Source organism: Sturnira hondurensis, unplaced genomic scaffold (assembly GCF_014824575.4).
Source record: "Sturnira hondurensis isolate 20B ecotype Veracruz unplaced genomic scaffold, ASM1482457v3 Scaffold0015509, whole genome shotgun sequence".
NCBI lineage: Eukaryota > Metazoa > Chordata > Mammalia > Chiroptera > Phyllostomidae > Sturnira > Sturnira hondurensis.
In genome coordinates this window covers 970,618-991,825 of record NW_028088140.1, presented here as the reverse complement: position 1 = coordinate 991,825, position 21,208 = coordinate 970,618, and the positions used below count along the sequence as shown (strand labels likewise).

General features: G+C 37.8%; 1 protein-coding gene across 2 annotated transcripts in view; it reads right to left on the bottom strand.

The window, feature by feature from the left end:
• The window catches only part of TMTC3 (transmembrane O-mannosyltransferase targeting cadherins 3), a 69,978-nt gene that overhangs the window by 41,700 nt on the left and 7,070 nt on the right, over window positions 1-21,208 (bottom strand). The window contains exons 1-2 of one of the 2 annotated variants that reach the window (XM_037064638.1): window positions 18,116-18,239; window positions 1,277-1,492 (exon numbers count right to left, since the gene is read on the bottom strand). In XM_037064638.1, the coding sequence (XP_036920533.1) occupies window positions 1,277-1,465 (189 nt within the window). In that variant the 5' untranslated portion in view covers window positions 1,466-1,492; window positions 18,116-18,239. Of the gene's footprint in view, window positions 1-1,276; window positions 1,493-18,115; window positions 18,240-21,208 lie in introns of those variants that run through there. The other variant, XM_037064637.1, reaches the window with a different exon arrangement.

Sequence of the window (21,208 nt, the reverse complement as noted above, 5' to 3'; positions counted from 1 at the left end):
GAGAACATGCCTATCAGAAAATACAAGGAAGTCGTCCTGGTCAGTGTAGCTCAATTAGTTGGAACATCATCCTGCAGGCCAAAAAGTCTTAGGTTCAATACCCAGTCAGGGCACATACCTAGGTTGCAGGTTCGGTCCCCTGTCGAGGTTTGTACAGGAGACAGCCAATCGATATTTCTTTCCCCCTCTCTCTAAAAACCAGTAAGCATGTCCCTGGGTGAGTATTAAAACAAACAAAAAAATAGGAGGAAGCAACACTCCTCACTATAAATTGTTATTCTAATTTGTTCATACATTTCACCTGAGTTTACTGCTTCTTAGTGTGTTGTCATAGGTGCTCTGAACAAAATTTTCACCTGTGAAGCTGAGAAAAATCACAAGTACCATGGTGTGATAATTTTCATGAGCCCTTTAATCCAACCAGCTAAACTCTCAGGTCAAAATCTCGATGTCATGATTAAATCACAAGAGGCACTGTCATAAGATAGGGAAATGGACACACTTCTGAGGGTCTCTGGGGTTAAATGGTAAGGGACAAGGGGAAATCAACTGTCTAGAAAAGACTGCATAATAAAACAAATCTTGCCTTGCTATCAAAAGATTTATTTTTCTAAAGGCTAGAGTTGGGTGATAACAGGAGGGTTGCAAGAAAATAGTCTGATTATTTATCAATACATAATAAATATGGATTTAATCTGGCAAAGTAAAATTACCCTCATAAAAATGAAACAAACTTTTGGGTTCTTAATATAATATCAAATTAATTATTAGGTAAGAGATATGCCACATTTAAAATTTTTAATACATCACATTTTTTTCTACAGAAAAACTGGCATACGTACTTACTATGTTTACAAAGGTCTAATTTATTTTAAAGTTAGATGTATTTTCAAACAGTTAAATATATCACAAGTAGTCATCTCTTTGGCTCACTCACAAGAAAGGAAAAAGTCAATGAGTCAGAAACAGACTTGTATTACACATATCTTTCTCCTAACACATTTGCTTTTCGGATATATTTTAAGAAGATTAAGCCAAGGTACGCAACCAAGAAAAGAAAAAAGTACTGTTTTAAAAAAGATAGTATCTTCAACTTCCTACCAATTTTTTAAAAAACATGTTATGTCTCATAAAATTCAGGAGGAAAAATCCACTAATTCATTAATTGGTATGATGACAATGGTGATAAAAATTAGGAGTAATAAACTACCAGAATATTTTAAAATCTGAAATTCCTATAAGTAATATGAAAGTAGTTATGAAGGTAATTACTTACCTCAGACATAGGGGTTCCCCAGAAGTCATTCTGAAATAAAGTTTTTAAAGGTGTAGACGGATGTAGGTCTTTATTATCCAGTATTGCTGAAACATCATCAAAAACAAAACCACAGAAGAGGCTGTTCCAATAGCATGCAGTAACCACACCTACTATTAAGGTTACTTCCTTGAGGCTAATATCAGCCATCTTTTCCAAAGCGCGTGTACACAAAATCTATGGGGAGGGGACAGGAATCACAGAGATAAAATGAAATAAGGGACATGTTTCTTTTTCTTTTCAAAATAAGTACAGTTTTAACAGAAGGGTAATTAAGTAAAATAAAGACTGAATGCTAATTATCCCAGAGAACTAATTTTTCAAAACTCAGCTCAAATGTCATCCATCTTAAAAATCATTAGGTGATCACCTCCCCATATTCCTAACATAACGCAAAATTGATTGCTCCTTCACATGTGTTTTCAAACCTGTATTACAGTCCTTTATTTCACCATTTAATCTTTAGACCTACCTTTCTAGCTAACTACTACTGAACTCAGAACTAGTATTTCATCGCAGAACAGACTAACTTGGAAATGGAGATGCACACACTCACATAGACACAGACAAGGTAATTTTAAAAAACTCACAGGATGTGATCTAAACTAAACTATTCTTTGTGAGAAACTAAATTAATTAATTTAATCTTTTTGAGAAAACAAAATACTTGATCCAAGATGGCAGCAGAGTAGGTGGAAGTTACGTCCTACCAGGACCAAACTGGAATTACAACTAAATTATAAAAAATCATCCTGAATAACACACTGAACACTAGCTGTAGAGAGGCCTTACAACCAAGGGCTTATTATGGAATAAACCACTTCACCAAAACGAGACTGGTAAGGAGCAGAGAAGCATGAGCAAGCAGGCTGGCTGGGGTCCCAGGGGCAGTAGCTGAAGTCCTGGAGGGATAGTTCAGCAGCCAAGGGGGTTCCCCCTGAGAAGTGTGGGGTCTAAACCCCAAACTGTGCTCCCCAGCCTCTAACACCAGAAGTGGGAAAGTAACCTAAATAACATTGGCTGTGAAAAGCAGTGGGGTGGGTGTCTGCCAGCAGGAGACAGCTAGAGATGCAGCCACTCACCCTGGGCTCCAGCTGAGGGAGGACAGAGTGGCCTAGAGCCGCATTAAGGAGAGTTGGGGTTGGTGGCTCTGGTGAGAGCTGAAGGATCAGCTGTCAGGATCCCCATGTTGAGTCACTCCATATACTACAGAAGCCATCTTTCTTTGGCAGAACGCTCCCCTACAAGTGGCATCAGTCTGTGGAGAAGCATCAGCCCCATCCACAGCAGTTACTCTGCCCTACCCTGTGAAGCTGAAGCCCTGCTGCTGAGGAGTAAAGCTGGAGGCAAGTTCACTGGTTAAGCCTAACAGAAAGTCTGCAGGAGGAGGCAGATCTCTGGGAGTTTTGAAATTTATAGGACCCTTCCCCAGGCCCACTGCTGTAAAAGCTCGCCTCCAGGAACAGACTGGTTCTTTCTGCACACACCCAGGCCCAGCAGAGGGAGACAGAAGATGAGGATTGCTGAGTGCTCCAAACAGGTTGCCCAGGGACAATCACAGACAGCATCTGACATAGGTCAGCACCTGAGTCTTTGCAGAACTACCTAAGTCAGAAATGAACACAAAGAGGCAGCCAAACCAGGAAAACGAAGATACTGGCCCCAAATGAAAGAACAAAAGAATTCTCCAGAAGAAGAGCTAAATGAAATGGAGGCAAGCAATTTATCAGATAGAATTTAGAATAATGATTATAAGGATGCTTAACAGCATGAAAAAAGACACAGAAACCATAAAAATGAGCAATCAGTAACAAACGTAATACTGAAATAAGTAATAGCCTAGAAGGAATAAACAGTAGGTTAGATGAAGCAGAGGATGGAATCAGCAATTTGGAAGACAAGGTAGAAAAAAACACCCAAGTAAAACATCAAAAGGAAGAAAGAATTTAAAAATCAGGAGCATTTAAGGGAGCTTTGGAACAACATGAAGCCTAACATCCTACATCATGGGCATAGTATCGCAACAAAAGTTAAAGGGGTTGCGAGGTGAGGGAAGAGGAGGAGGGGGAGGGGGAGGAGAAAACAAAACCCTGAGAAAAATAGTTAAGAAAACAAATGGCAATAACATAAATGACTAAAATGCTCCAATCTAAAGGCATAGGGTAGCTGAATGGTAAGATAACAAGACCCATATATATGCTGTCTCAAGAGATCCACGTCAGAACAAAAGATAAACACAGAAACTAAAGGTAAAGAGATGGAAAAAGATATTTCATGTAAATAGAAGAGAAAAAAAAGCTGGGGTAGCAATACTTATATCTGACAAAATAGACTGTAAAACCAAAGCTATAGTAAAAGACAAAAAAGGACACTACATAAAGATAAAGGGTAAAAGAGGATATAACCCTAGTTTACATTTATGCACCTAACATAGGAGCACCGAAATTATGTAAAGCAAATGTTGATGGACATAAACTGAAAGATCAATAGAAATATAGTCATTGTGGGGGACTTTAACACCCCACTGACTTCAATGGATAGATTTTTCAGATGGAAAATCAACAAGGAAATAACAGCCTTAAGTGGCAAACTAGGTCAAACAGATTTAGCACTGCAGAGATTGTGGTCAAAGAAATTACAGCACAGGTCATGTGTATCTGAGAGATGTGTTCATTAACAGTATGTGCTCAAATGTGGAAAAAAGAAACCCCAGTAACGTCTGTAGCCCATAAATCCTGCAAATTTAGCCAATTTCTGAGATGTAAACCAGCTATATATGAGGCCTAAAAATGCTTTCAATTCAGTTTTGTCAATTTGGCATCCATTTCTCAGGAAAACTGGTTCAAGATATCATTGATGTATTTATTTGCATATAATACAATTAGGTCTAAAGTATTATTTGTGATAAAGCAGTTCAAAGTTTCAAGTTCTATCTTGGCATTTTTTGTGTTTGGCTGAACTAACAAAAATTGACACAAAACATTCTGTGGCTTTTTTCTAATTTGTCTTCTTATTGGACATTTCCTCCATTTTGATTCTTTATCCTTTCAAAAAAAAATACTCTTCATTCATGTCAAATTCATCTTCACTTTCTTCACTGGAAATAACTTGCTCAGTATATGAATCTTCTGAATGAAATTCCACATAATCCTCATATTTTAAATCACTTTAATTTTCACATTCGACTCTATCATTCTCACCATAAGACCTGAGTAGTATTTGCTAAAGTTATTCAACATCTCATAGATTATTGAATTGATATATTTTTCAAGCCATTTTCAATGGAAAATAAAAAAAACACACAATACAGACTTAGAAATTCAAAAACAAAAAAACCACCAGTACTTACTTCTTAGTACATAGTGTATCTAGATACAACTTACTATTGAATTATCACACACCTCTATGAAATGTGTTGTAATCAAATTGATGGCTTCGACATTAATCACATACAAACACACAGCTACTCATGACCTTGAACCTATGTACCCGATATATGCAACGATATTTTAAAGAGTTTGCTTGTTATCTCTCAGATCAGCCGTGATCTCCACCAAGGTAAACTTGGTATCTTCAGAGCCTTTCACCCCAAAGCAGCAGAAATACATTCCTTTCAAGTGCACATGGAATGTTTTCTAGGATACGACATGTTAGAACACAAAACAATCTCAATAAATTTAAGAAGACTGAAATCTTATCCAGCATGTTCTCTAACCACAATGCTATGAAACTAAAAATCAATCAAAAGAAGAAAACTAAAAAATACACGAAGATATAGAAGCTAAATAACATGTTATTAAACAATTAATGCACAGGTGGTAAACACAAGGCCTATGGGCTAAATCTGGCCCTTCGCCTTGTTTCTACCCGGTGGCAGCGCTGAGCTCTTGCTTAACTGTTAAGGAGTAGTTAAATTTGTTACAGTCCTAAAATTACATTCAGCCCTTTGAAGGGAGCCTCGAGGCTGAAGTGGCTCCCAGTGAAAAGGAGCTTGACACCCCTGAATTAATGGGTCAACAATGACATCAAGGAAGAAATCAAATGACAATTAGAACACAACAAACCCAAATCTGATATACACAGAAACCTTTCCGTCTTAAGACGGAAATTCATAGCATTATAGGCCTATCTCAATAAATAAGAAAAAGCTAAAATAAACAAACTTTATACTTAAAGGAACTTGATAAAGAACAAACAAAGCCCAGAGTGAGTAGAAGGAAGGGAATGACAATAAAAATGACAACAGGGAAAAATGAAATAGAATATAATTCTGAACACAACTGGCAAACCTTTAACCAAACTCATCAAGAAAGAGACAGAGAGGACCTGAATAAAATCAGAAATCAAAGAGGAAAAATAACAACTGATGACAAAGAAATACAAAGGACTATAAGAAAATATCCTGAACGACTATATGACAACAAATTGGACAACCTGAATAAAAGTGGATAAATTCCTAGAAACATCCAATCTTCCAAAAGTAAGTCAGGAATAATCAGAGAATCTGAATAGACAGATTGCAACTAATGAAAATGAAGCAGTATTCCAAAAACTCCCAACAAAAAAAGCCCTTGGACCACATGGTTTCACAGGTGAATTTTACAAAACATTCTGAGATGAACTAACACCCATTCTTCTCAAACTACTCCAAAAAATCCAAGAGGTGTGAAGACTCCCAAGCTCACTTTATAAGGCCAGAATTATCCTAATTACAAAAAAAGCTAAAAACATCAAAAAAATTATAGGCGATAATCCCTGATAAACATAAATGTTAAAATCCTCAACAAAATATTAGCAAACCAACTACAGCAATATATCAAAGAGAGTATACACTATAATCAAATGGAATTTACACAGGGAATACAAGGTTGGTACAACACTCACAAATCAATAAGTATGATTCACCAAATAAACAAAATGAAGGATAAAACCACATGATCATATCAATAGATGCAAAAAATTTGATAAAATCCAGTGCCCATTTATGATAAAAACTCTCAGCAATATGGGAATAGAGAGAACATACCCACATATAATAAAGGCCATATATGACAAAACCACTAGTAACATCGTATTGAAAGGGCAAAAACTTCAAGTGCTCCCCTTAAGATCAGGAACAACAGAGGGATGTCCACTTTGACCTTTCCTACTGAACATAGTATGGGAAATCCTAGCCGTAGCAATCAGACAAAAAGTAAAAATAAAAGGCACCCAAATTGGAAAGGAACAGGTAAAACTGTCATCATTTACAGATGACATGATATTGCACATAGAGAACACTAAAGATTCCACCCAGAAAATACTACAACCAATAAATGAATTCAGTAAAAGTAGCAGGATACAAAATTAATATCCAGAAATCAGCTGCATTTTTATATGCCAATAATGAACTATCAGAAAAAGATATTAAGAAAACAATCTCATTCACAATTGTTTCAAAAAGAACAAAATACCTACAAATAAATCTAACCAAGAATGTAAAAGACCTATACACAGAAGACTACGATACTGAAGAAAGAAACTGAAGATACAAATAAATGGAAGCACATACCGTGTGCATGGATAGGAAGAATTAACATCATTAAAATATCCATAATACTCAAAGCATTCTATAGATTCAACACAATTCCTATCAAGATTCCAATTACATATTTCACAGAACGAGAACCAATATTTCAAAAATTTACATGGCACCAAAAAAGGCCCCTCAAAAACCAGTGATCTTGAGAAAGAACAAAGTTGGAGGAATCGTGCTATCTAATATTAAACTATACTAAATGTCCACAGCAATCAAAACAGCATGATACTGGCATAAAAAGACAGTTCAATGGACAAAATAGAGAGCACAGAAATAAATCCACACTGTTATGATCAATTTATACTTAACAAAGGAAGCAACACATACAATGGGCTAAAGATAGTTTATTCAATAAATGGTGTTGGGAAAATGGGACAGATACATGCAGAAAAATCAAACTAGACCACCTTCTTACACAGCACACAAAAATAAGTTAAAAATGGATCAAAGACTTAAATGTTAGATCTGAAACTATAAACATCCTAGAAGAAAACACAGGCAGCAAAATCTTGGACATTGTTCATAACAATATTTTATTGGATATATCTCCCTAGGCAAGGGAAACAAAAGAAAAAAACAAATGGGACTGTATCACACCAAAAAAACAATCAAAATGCAAAGACAACCCACAGAATAGGAGAACATATTCACTGATTCATTTGAATAGGGGTTAATATATAAAATTGATAAAGAACTTACAAAACTCAATACCAAAACACCCTCAATGATTTAATTAAAAAATGGGTGAAGGATCAGAAGAGACGCTTCTCCAAAGAGTACATACAGATGGCCAATAGACATATGAAGAAATGCTTAATGTCACTAATCGTAAGATAAATGCAAATTAAAACCACGATGAGATATGGCTTCACCCCAGTCAGAATGGCTGTCATCAATAAATCAATAAACGGCAAGAGCTGGTGAGGATGGGGAGAAAGGGGAACCCTTTTGCACTGTTGGTTGCAATGCAGATTTATACAGCCACTGTAGAAAGCAGTATGGAGATACCTCAAAAAATTAAAAATGGATCTGCCTCATGACCTAGCAATTCCACTTCTGGGAATTTATCCAAGGAAGCATAAAACACTAATTTGAAAGAATATAAACACCCTATGTTCACTGCAGTGTTATTTACAATTGTCAAGTTTTGGAAGCAGCCCAAGTGTCCGTCAGTAGATGAGTGGATAAAACAACTATGGGACATATACTCAATGGAAGAGTACTTGGCACTAAAAATAAAAAAGAAAATTGTATCCTTTGTAATAGTGGATGGACATGGAGAATACTATGCTGAGTGAAATAAAACAGGCAGAGAAAGACAAATACCATATGATGTCACTCGTATGTGGAATCGAATGAACAAGCCAAATGGAGACGGACTCAAGGAGAACAGGCTGACAGCCCGGGAGGGAGGTTAGGGGGATGCAAGAACGGAGCAAAAAAGAAAAGGACTCAAGGAGATGAACAACAGCACGGTGATTGTGGGGGGTGGAGGTAGAAGAGGGCATAACAGGGATAGATAGTAATGAAAAAGACATTAAACAGACCTAAAAAAAAAAAAACACCCAATACTTGAAAAGACCACTAATGATCATGGATTTTCTGAAATGTAGAAAAAACTTATGTTTTATTATTTTATAGACCTAAAGATCAACTATTACTTAAATCAGGGACCGAATCTTGTAGCCTCCATCCTTGTTTAGTTTGATCAAAAGGTTTAAAAAAATATTCGTCCTGAATGCAGCCATACTAGCTCTATACTAGACAATTAACAACAGTCCCAATATCTTTCACTGAGATTGATTTGATTGATTTATGCTATCTATTTGACCTTTGGGGCATATGAATTTATAATCTAGATCTACATCAAGGTTTTTCTTTTTCCGATTACAACACTTTTTAGAGAATGGGCCTTAAATATAACAATATATAATTAAGTTATTGCTTAAGAAGGATTCATTGAGAGAATGGTATAAAGAGTATAAAGAACTACATGAATTCGTAGATACTTAAGATACTGAAGATTCTCCCTATGATAAAAATAAAGTAGAAAGGTATTCTTAAGAAACAAGTTGATATCACACTTTTCCTGCCGGCGTAGTGCCAGTAGTATCCTTTAGCGTTATCACTTGTGGAAAAGCAAATAATGGCCACCAAAATTGCCCATATTCAAATCCTATTATCCCATAAATATATTACCTTATGGAAAAGGAGATTTTACAGGTATGATTAGAGTGAGGATTTTGAGATGAGGAAATTATCCTGGATTATGTGGTAAACCAATCCAATGGCTAAAGACCTCACCAGTGAAAGAGTTAAGGAGTCTAAGAGCAGAGGTCAGAGTGATATGACGACTGGCTGGGGCCATAAGGCAAGAAATGAGGGCAGCCTCTAGAAGCTAGAAAAGACAAAGGAACATGTTTTCATTGGAGCCCCTAAAAGGACCACAGCCCTACTGCCATCTATCTCAATGTCAGTCTCTCGAAACCCATTTGGAACTTCAGATTTACAGAACTGGGAAAACAAATAAAATTTCGTAGGCAAAAATTTTAAATCATATGTAAGACTTTGTGGGTGAAAATGGGGATATGTACAAGTTCAGTGACCAAAAGTAACCTCACAGGGTGACGTGGTCATGAATTCCTACCTGGGAAGGCCATTGTAGGTAGTCACCTCCAGGCCTGTCAATGGTTTATCTTCACTTTACACCAGTCCCGTCCGTTGTTTTTGTGTGTCTAGGTTAACACTCATTTGAAATGCTCTTTTTCAGATCCCTTGGAGGCATAACCACCCTCAAGGAGCATAAAATATTGTTTGCTATCCTGTACCCAGCTTTCTTTCATGTAAATCTTCTTTACATTTCTTCCTTAATTACAAATATATAAAAGAAACCGCAAAACTGTCATTTTTTGCAGCATTCGAAATATTGTCAGTTTAGTTCAGATAAATGTATGCAAACTCTACAGTTTTGGATGTTTCTTACATTGACAATTTATGTATGAGGAAATACTAAAGTATCTTTAGAATCAGAGAGTAAAACCTTAGGATATATCAGACTTTCTAGAGAAGTACAAAACCCAGTCCAATGAATCATGAAAGGAATTAGCTGTACCTTTTGCAGAAATACAGTTTTCAATTAAAACAAAAATTATGTATGGGCTTCTCTCTTTTTGAGAAAATTTTTTCTATTGTATATATGGACCACATCTTCTTTATCCAACACTATCGAAGTACACTTTGGTTGTCTTCACATCTTCGCCACTGTGAATAATGCTTCAATGAACACAGGGGTGCATAGTATTTGTGAATAAATGTATTCAAATATTCCATGCAGATACCCAGAAGATGGATTGCTGGGTCATATGGTAACTCGAGTCTTAATTTTTTGAGGAATCACCATACTGTTTTCCATATTGACTACGCCAGTGTATACTCCCACCAACAGTGAACAGGGTTCCTTTTTCTGTGCCAACTCGTTATTGCCTGTCTTGTTGATAATAGCCATTCTAACAGGTGTGAGGTGGTACTGATACAAAGAGATCTGATCAGATCACTGGGAAGGAGTCGGGAGGGGTCCTAGGAGGAGGGTGCTGGGAAAGGTAAACAGCCTAGGAGGGGATTGGCTGAGAGGCTGAATACCTCATGGAGCACATGAGGAGCACATGGAATTGTGGGCCAGTAGACTTAACATAAAAGGATGGTGACTGCCTGCCTTCCTCATCTACCTGCATTTCCAAAGGACAGTATTTTGCATAGGAGAAGAAACTCCAGGCCCAGCCTAGAATCTGGCTGGCCTGGCACAGGGTGGCAGAGTTATTCTTTGGGTGTTTCAGAGGGGACTGGTGCTGAGGCAGAAGCTTGCCATTCTTCCAAAATTGTGTAGCTATATTTATCATCTATTGTTTTAGTTTGTGAACTAACTAATACTACCGGGGGAACGAAAGGGGAACTCAGGAATTAAAGAGTTTAGCCTTAATTGATAGGCTTAAATAATTAAAGCTGTAACTAAAGAGTTAGATTTTAGCCTTAATTGATATGCTTTAGTGACTAATACATGTGTACAGCTGTTATTCAAAATTGTGTAGCTTTTGAGTAAAGACTCCTTTCCTTTTTTAAAAAATTTTAATTTAACTCTTGTTCAAGTACAGTTTTCTTTCTTGTATTCCCCGCCCTGCCCCCCCCAGTGCCCCCCACCTTAGTTATTGTCCGTGTGTCCTTTATACTTGTTCATGTGAGTCCTTCCCCCTTTCCCCTGTGATTCTCTCCCCTCTGGACCTTGTCAGCACGTTCTGTATTTCAGTGTCTTTGGTTACATTTTGCTTGCTTGTTTGTTTTGTTGTTTAGATTCCTGTTAAAGGTGGTATCATATGGTATTTGTCTTTCACCGCCTGGCTTATTTCACTCAGCATAATGCTTTCCAGTTCCATCCATGATGTTGCAAAGGGTAGGAGCTCCTTCTTCCTTTCTGCAGCATAGAATTCCATTGTGTAAATGTACCATAGCTTTTTGATCCAGTCATTGACCGATGAGCATCTAGGTTGCTTCCAACTCTTGGCTATTGTAAATTGTGCTGCTATGAACATTGGGGTGCATAGGTTCTTTTGGATTGGTGCTTCAGAGTTCTTAGGATATACTCCTAACAGTGGAATTGCTGGGTCAAAAGGCACATTCATTTTTAGCTTTCTTAGAAAATTCCATACTGTTTTCCATACTGGTTGTACCAGTCTGCAATCCCACCAACAGTGAACTAGGGTCCCCTTTTCCCCACAACCTCTCCAAGACTTGTTGTTTGTTTCTTTGTTTATGGTAGCCATTCTGACTGGTGTTAAGTGGTATCTCATTGTGGTTTTGATTTGCATCTCTCTGATAGCTAGTGATATCGAGCATCTTTTCATGTGTCTCTGGATCCTCTGTATGTCCTCCTTGGAGAAGTGTCTGTTCAAGTCCTTTGCCCATTTTTTAATTGGGTTGCTCGTCTTGTTTGAGTGGAGTCATGTAAGTTCTTTGTATATTTTGGAGATTAAACCTTTGTCTGAGGTGTCATTGGCAAATATGTTTTCCCAAACTGTTGCTTCTCTTTTTATCTTGATACTGTTTTCCTTGGCCATGCAGAAGCTTTTAATTTTGATGAGATCCCATTTGTTTATTCTTTCCTTTATGTCCCTTGCTCTAGGGGACGTATCAGTAAAAATATTGCTGCGTGGAAAATCTGAGATTTTCCTGCCAATGCTCTCCTCTAGGGCTTTAATGGTTTCACAGTTTATATTTAAGTCTTTTATCCACCTTGAATTTATTTTGGTGTATGGTGTAAGTTGGTGCTCGTAAAGACTCCTTTTCTTTATCACCAAACCTTTGCCTCCAGAATTTTGCCCAGAGGGTGGTGCTGGGCAACAGGACTCCAACTGCTGTTTGACAACAGCAACTCAGGTTTGATTTGCATTTCCCAACAGCATGATGGTTACCAGAGGGACGGAGGCTGGGGTTAGTAAAGGGTAATGGGGTCAAATATATGGTGATGAAAGATAATTTTACTTTGGGTGGTGAGCACACAGTGCAATATACAGATTATATATCACAGAAATGTACACCAGTATGACCCTATGAACCAATGTCACCTCAATAAATTTAATATAAAAAGAGAAAGTTGCCCTGGCTGGTATGACTCAGTGGATTATACGCCGGCCTGAGAACCAAAGGGTCACTGGTGCAATTCCCAGTCAGGGCGCATGCCTGGGTTGCAGGCCAGGTCCCCAGTAGAGGGGTGTGCGAGAGGCAACCACACACTGTTGTTTCTCTCCCTCTTTCTCCTTCCCTTCTCCTTTGTCTAAAAATAAATAAAATCTTTTTAAGAAGAGAGTTTCTTTACAAAGTTACAGAGGTAGTGGAAGTTTTCCAGTTGGACTGAATAAGCTCAGGAAACAGCTAAGGAGTCAAAAGAAAGGCCCTTAGAGCTTGGAGTTTAGGAAAGAGAAGTACAATGGTAACAAGCTTGGAGGGAGGTGGGGGGAAGACAAGATGCAGGCATGTTCCGAGAGGTAGAACTCTGTAAGGGCATCTCTTGAATCCAGAAATGGTTTACCACCTCTAAATGGTATAAATTTGTAGTTATACACTTATCAAAACAAAACAAAACAGGAAAACAAAAAAGAAGTTGGTGGTGGCTGTTGAACAATTGGAAAGACTCAACAGATATTTATTTGCTTCAGCTCCTTCTCACACGCTAAAGTGACTGACACAAAAGCTATTCATTAAAAAAAAAGAAGGTTGTAAATTCACAAGAATAAAGACAACTGTGTGGATAAAAAAGAAGTTCTATGGAAAGTAACCTCACAGGGTTACTGATCATAAATTCCTAAATAGGTGGGTCAAGCTGGATAGTCATGCCCTAGGCACACAGCTTTTAACTAAAAGCATTATCTTTGCCTTAAGCAAGCCCTGTCCATTGTTTCTGCACAACTGAACAAATCTCTGCAATAAACTGTAATCACCCTCAAGAAAACACATAATCTAAACTATTTTGTAATCTATTTCCAACTCATGCTTTCTCCCACTTCCTTACATTCCCTCCTCTATCTTAAATGCACAAAGAGAAGCTGCAAACTGTTATTCCCTGAAGCATTTATATAAGTCTGTTGAGGTTTTCTTTCCTTATTTGTGTCCAGTCCCTGGCACAAATAAGTTTTTATAAAATGTCTCTACAGGCTGCACATTCTTATGTTGACATTTACCTGAAGTAGGGGGGCAGGAATCTGAAGAAGCCCACCCAGGACCACCTCGCACACCTGGGCCTGGTGCTAGGTAGCAGGAGTCCACTGTACTTCACCAGCTTCCGCCTTCCCATCCAGTGGGCCTGGTGAGTCTTTCCTCAGAATCGGAAACCCACTGGCTTTAGGAAGTGATCCCTGACTTTATCTGAACTGTTTTTACATGACTTCTTTTAATTTAGGCTTTTATAATTGGCTCAAAAGAAAAAATTAAAATTAACATGGGAAATCATGCCTCTGGGACCTGTGAGCCCCACCACAGCCACCGTTCTTTAGTACTGGGACACGTTTTAAGTACAGTAAGTGTGGAACCTCCACTCGTGAGTATCTATAGCAATGGGGAGACTAACCATGCTTACTTAAAACATTTTGGAAAAAAACTTTCAAACAACATTCAGGATCAGTTCTAAGTATTATCAAAATGATCCAATGCTCAAAATTTGGCATTTCAGAAAGGATTACATAAGGAGACTGCAGCTCTGATTAAACAACATGAATTAGCTGGCCGACCACAAACGGATAAACTAGCAAGTCTGGCTGATCAATTATGTATACTATTCAAAAGGAAGAAAAGGATAAAGCTACTAAAATTACGAATTTACAGCTCCAACAACTAAGCAATCAGGTCAGACTTCCTGGAAGACCTTTTCAATAAGGCAAAAAAGGGGTTTGCTTTTACCATAAAAGGCCACGTCACCTTGGACTGTAAACAACTGAAATGGGATTTAGAAAAAAAAAAAAAAAAGAAGACAGGAGCAAGCACAGGGCTGGTCTGAAGGTTGTGAGAAGACATTTGTTTCCCCTTCTCCTTACCAATGCTTTAGGAGAAACTGAAATTGCCATTGTAACACTGGGAAACTGTAATACACCCCTCAATATTTTTTGATACTGTTTTTGTATATGCTGACCGTTACTAATAGGTAGCTTGTAAATAAACAGTGTGTTTGTATAAGACTCCTAGTAACTAACTTCAAAAGATACAGGCTCTGCTCTTCAGGAGTCGCAGGTCCAGGAGATTTGCTGAGCTCCAAACATAAAGCCAGGATGATACACACTGGACCATCACTTGCCTTATGGGAATGGACTGTGCTCATCTGCACATAGAGCACCTTTCAATCTCTTCCCTTTGATTGCTTTGTTCTGCTTTCCTTCCCCTTCCTTATAAAAACCTTTGCCGGCAGTGATATGCTGAGATGGACTTTGAGATGAGTCTCCCATCTTCCAAATGACTGGCATCTGAATAAACCACTTTCCCTTTAACCTCAGCACCTGTCTCTCGAATATTGACTTTCAAAGTGACAAGCAGATGGACCTGTGTTTTGTCACACCATAAATGGGGAAAACTAAACACTGGCATTACTTTATCTATACTCAACCCTACCCAATAGTTGCCCTCTCCCTCAGAGTAAAACTTCTGTACAAATGGTAGGGATATCCAATCAACCAGTGTTCATTTTAAAATCTGAACATATCCTCTTTCAAATGGAGAATGTTACAGGGATATATATTTTGGCTAGTCAAATCTGACCCAATCCACCCAGTAAGGAGAGACTTTCTTGAAACTCATGACACTTACATATTCTCTTCTCATAAAAATGGAATGTATTTAGAACTAAATAATCAGATGCCGAGCCAATTGAGAAAATCATGATTTAAAGGAACCTCCTAAGGAGAAAACTATTCTTAAAACTGAACATTTGCTGATGAACGTTCTGTGGAGCCCTGAGCTCTTTCCAGTACACATACTGGTAAGATCACATCAGTCACTGCTACCAAAATAACTACTGACAATACTTTGCCTCCACCTAATATATGCTAATATATTTTAAGACCTGATGTGCTCGAGCTGGAAGCAAGCACACTATACAAGATTACTTAAAAGGAGGGCTTATAATTCCATGTACCAGCCCCTATAATTCTTATCTTTCCAGTAAAGAAACCCAAGACAGTCAGCACCTCTTTAACCTCCTCTGGGAATTTTGCCAATTTACCTGGATACTAAGAGCTGATTTAAATGATGTTTATTTTCTTCAAGATTACACTCTAATCCAATATAGATTATTTACTTTTATGTTCTAGGACATTACTAGACTCCCCAAAAGAACACAACTTAACCTGTTATAATAGATAACTGATAAGGACCAGGTGTCTAAGGACAAGCTTCGAGTGTGTTTGCCCCAAGTAAAATTCCTTGTCCATCTTCTATCTAAAGATGGGCTAATAATTAACCCTAAGAGACTCAGAGGAATCTTACTCTTTCCCCTTCTAAGAACTGAGAAGTAGCTTAGAGGTTTCATAGGGCTGACTGGACACTTTTGTAACTGGGTTCCACATTTTTTGTTAATGGCCCAACCACTCTATGCCTTATTAAAATCAGATGGACCGGGTGCAATCCAATGGAACCCTGAAGAGAAACAAGCTGGAGCTTTAAAGGAAAAACTTTCTAAGGCTCCCTCTTTGGGACACTAATTATAAAATTCCCTTCCTTTCCATACCTGAACATAAATGCTTTAGGAGTTCTAATGCAGAAACATGGAGAACATCAAAGACCTCCAGGACGTCAAGACATGCAGATCGTCAAGGCCATTATTACAGCCAGCAATTACAGAAAGAGCTTCCTCCCTGTAGGAGGGCCATCTCTGCTACAGCCATGAAACACAAAGAAACATAAAATGTAGTTACGGGTTCTCCTTCAACCATTTATGATCCTTAGCCTGTCAAATCTTTGCTAAGCTCTTACCATACTCAGCACTACTCAGTCAGCTGACTGGCTTCTTATTAAATACTCACGCTTTCTCTGCCTCGTACTCTAGCTCGATGTACCGTAACAGCCTTACTAACCCACCAACTTTTTGCCCTCTTTATAGGATGGAGACACACACACTTTCATTTTATTTATGACCACTTTTTTGTTTCTAGCAACGATTACAGGGATCTCCAATTAATAATGCTTACTTAATTTGGTTTATAGACAGATCTTATCTCAAAGACAAATGGACATTACCAAGCTAGACATGTAGCAACTTTCATGGCAGATGTAACTGGAACTTGTTATTTAACTGATATAAGACTTGCCCAGCAAACTAAATTAATTACCCTAACCAGAGCTTGTCAGTTGGCCAAAGATCAAATAACAATATTTACTCTGATAGTATTATCCCTTTGGTGACACTCATGACTTTGGAATGTCATAGAAGCAAAGAGAAGCTTATTACTTCCTGAGGGCAGTCTATAAAGAATGGAAAACAGGTTACAGAATTAGCAGATACCATATAGCTACCAAGACAACTATCAAAATTCTAGCAATTATCAAAGTTCCAGGCCATTCTATGTAACTCATAAAATACATAGCAGATGTTCTATCTGTCCCAAATAAAACTCTAGAAAGTCACTCCATGGATCCCAGGGACACTGCCACTCCATTTAGGTCCATCTGAAGTACAGCAATTGGATTTTATCCAAATGCCACCATCTCAAGGACACAAATATGGGTTAAGGCACTCCCTTACAGGAAATCAACAGCCTTGAAGGTAGGTAAATTTTTATTGGAAGAATTAATTCCCAGTTGGGAAATCCCCTCTGACTTGGGAAAGTCCCTCCAACTGAGGGACTCATTTCACTGGGCAAATAATGCAATCAAATTGGACAATTTTGCCTCTTCTAGAGCATTTTCATTGTGCCTATCACCCCCATACAAATGGTACAATGAAAACTCAACTAGTTAAATTTCCAAGAGCTTTTAATCTCCCTTGGCCAGAAGCTCTTCCTCTAGTGCTCCTCAATCTGAGATCTACCCCTTCCTGTAAACAGCCCTTCTGCTTATGAAATAGTCACCGGTCTCCCCATGCATCGAGATGAAAGAGCATATGAACCAATCTTACTCAGAGGAGGCACTTGGCCGCACTCTCAAGGACTTATTAACCAGGTAAAAGAAATGGATAAATCAGTAACTGATTCATTTTACAGTGTGCTCCTGAGAGATATGGAGACTTCAAAGACTATGGCTTAAGACCAGGAGATTTTGTCTACTGCAGCAATTCTTAACCTTCTTCATCTCATTGCACACATAAACTAATTACTAAAATCCTGCCTCCCACCAAAAAATTAGGTATAAGTTTGGTTTGTTCATACTGGATAGCTATCATTACGTTGGCTGTTGGTATTTCTTAATTTGACAACCTAAGGGAAAAGAGGTCATTACCCCTGACTCAACAGTTAAGTACTACATGTTTTAAAAACTCTCCAGGCACACCATAGTGCCTCTTGTAGCACACTGGTTGAATTACTCTGGTGTACCTGAAGAGACATCAAATAAAAGACTACCTCCAACCTCCTTGAAAGGGAACTTACCAGGTGTTAAGTAATTCGTGTGCAAATACACTTAAAGGAGTTAATTCACTGATTCACATTTCTCATAAAAAAAGGCACCTAACCACAAATGGACATCTAGACATTCACCTTGACCTAAAACAGTCATCAAACACTCCTCTAGGATGAGAAGCTGCTGACATCAGAAGGAGACAGCTATCCCAAGGCATCAACAAGGCCTGCACACTTAGGGACTGATGTTGAATACAGAATCCATTTTGTCAGTATCTCTGTGTTAATGATATTAAACATAATACTTATACTTGTTCTTTGAGTTTTTTTACATAATCCAAATGTTTACGATTACTGCACGTGTATAAGAAAACTGATAATGTTACTGAACCAGTGAACATCTATTGGGATCCTGCCGCCTGGCGCCACCCTGTAGGCAAAATTCCAGAGGCAAAGGTTTGGTGATAAAGGAAAGGAGTCTTTACTCAAAAGCAGTTACTTCAGTCTGTCAAGTCACAGCTTTAATCACTCCATCCCAGTGGGGTGTCCAACCCCACTGCCCAAGCCTCACATGTGTCCAAGAATGGTTATAAATGCGGCATAATACAAAGTTGTAAATTTACTTAAAATCTTTTTTTTTTTGCTCATCAGTTTTCATTAGTGTTTGTGTATTTAACGGTGGCCCCAGACAACTCCTCTTCTTCCAGTGTGGCCCAGACATGCCAAAAGGTTGGATACCTCTGAGTGTCTTAAACCTATCAATTATGGCTAAGTTTAACACCTCAGTACTATTGTTTCCCCCATTAGTTTTTAGTTATCTTATTTGGACAGGGTAAGTTTAAAAACTAACACAATGAAATATACAAAAGCTATACAATGTTGGAAGAACATCAGGCTTCTGCCTCAAAGCCTGTTCCCTCCAGAACACCCAAAGAATAACCCTGCAACCCTGTCTGCCAGGACGGACAGTCTGATACTAGGCTGTGCCTGGAATTCCTTCCAATACAAAAGACCATGCATTGGGAAATGCAGGCAGCTGCAGCACCATCAACCAGGCATCCCGGAGGAGGAAGAGCCTGAGAGGCCAGAGTACTTCTTTTAGTTCCAAACTTCTCACCCATAATTCCATGGGTGCTGGAGGTGTTTAGCTTCTCAGCCAATCCTATCCTGGGCTATTTACCATGGCCTTGGGCAACCTCCTCCTACAGCCCCTTCCCACTCCTCCCTAGTGATCTGATCAGATCTCTCTGTATCAATTTTAATTTTTTGTAGCTTATATAAACATAATACTAGAAAAATGACACAGATGGAAAAACTTAGAACATAATAGTTCAGAGGACAGAAATAATCCAGAGTGTCTTTTTCGCAATAAAGTCCATAATAACTGACTGCCTTCCATTTATCTGCTCTTCCCATTTTGGGAAGACCTGACCTCAATTTAGATCCCATGGTTATAGTATTACAACATCCCCACTGGTTAACAAGACAATGTGGATACTGAGACTTCCTAGGAATAAGCCTTCCTAGCACTGTGAGACCACACTCTCTGGCCAAAAGGTTGGTTATCAATACATCCTTTGGTCATCAATGCATTTTTTGAATTGATTTATGAACAAAAAGGAGAACTGTGGACAAAAAAAGGGGCTCTATGGAAAGTAACTTCACAAGGTGATTCTGATAATAAATTCTTAAATGGGCAGGTCATGGTGGGTAGTAATGCCCCAGGCATGTAATTTTTTAGTAAAAAGGTTCATCTTTGCTTTAAGCAAGCCCCGTCCACTGTTTCAGTGCATCCAGGTTCACACCCCTTTGAAATACAGCCCTTAAGGGCGCACATGATCTTGTTAACTATCTTGTAATCCAATCCCATAAGTAATTTTCCTTCCATTTTCTCCTCCCTCAATTTCAAATGCATCAAAATCTTCAAAACTGTTATTCTCCAGAACATTTGAGTTCTTGCTTCCTCCACAGCATACGTTGTTAGTTTGACTCATATAAATACTTTAAAAAGTAAAAGAATGTACCCAAGTATACGGATAGTATTAGAATTTTTACAAAACTTGAGTTGTAAAAGTGTTAAATTTAATCTATTGGCTATACTGTTTTCTTTTGTTCTTTTTGGTTTGGTTTGTTTCTTTCATTTTAATGTACCAGCTTTCTAAAAGTTTAAGTATTGAGAAGATTTTGCACGTTAAGTCTGGCATTTATTCACTGAATAAAAATGAATACATTAGAACTACAAATATAGTTTTCAATTAAGGCAATTTAACTGAGTTTTAAATGTAGCTGATTAAGGGCATTTAGTTCTTTTTTTTTTAAACATATTTATTTATTTATTGAGATTTTCATTTCAGTTTTAGCAAAGGTTTTCAAAATGTCTAGGAAAAAGAAAAATGCAACTAAGAGAAGCACATCACACTCACAAGAAAAAGTAGAGCACCCAAGCACTTAGTTTTGGCATCATATTACAAATGCAAAAGCAAGTAAGAGAAAGGCTCATCAAATCATCAGGTCTCATATTTTCAGTACAACAGAGATAAGTTATATGCCACCGAAACTCACTCAGGGAAATTACAAATTTACTAACAGGAATGTATGGTGTATTAGTTTGCTAGGACTACTACTGACAAAATACTACAGACTAGCTGGCTTAAATATAACAAAAATGTATTTCTTGCAGAAGCTAGAAGTTAACATCAAGGTGTTGGCCAATTGGTTTCTCCTGAGGCTGGTCTCCTTCGCTAGGAGATGGCTGTATTCTCCTTGTGTTCTCACGTGGTTGTTTCTCGCCTTGCCCATTTGTTCTGTTGGTTGGAGTTCTTATTTTAAAAAAGTGACATGATACTTTATAAACAATATTTTAGGCTGAATTTAAAGACTTAAAAAACACACGGTTATTAAAATGTTACTTTAAGATATTGGAATATCATGATTTCTGAATATAGTTAGGTAATAAAAAGTTATGCAGTCACTTTCACTTGTAAAAGTTTCATTAAGTAATTGGAATGTTCAATTCCAACATAACAATCAAACCTCTGAACTTCATTTAACTTTGGGGATTGTCCTTTACCCCAGGCTTGGGTTCACTGTAAAAGAGAAGCCTGTTGTCATAGAATAGGGAATGTGGTTTCTTCTTCTCTCTCTCTTTTTTAAACCTAGAGATAGTACTTTATATTCATATTAAAAATAACTTTTGAACGCTATAGAGGTAAAGCAGAATAGAGAGAGAAA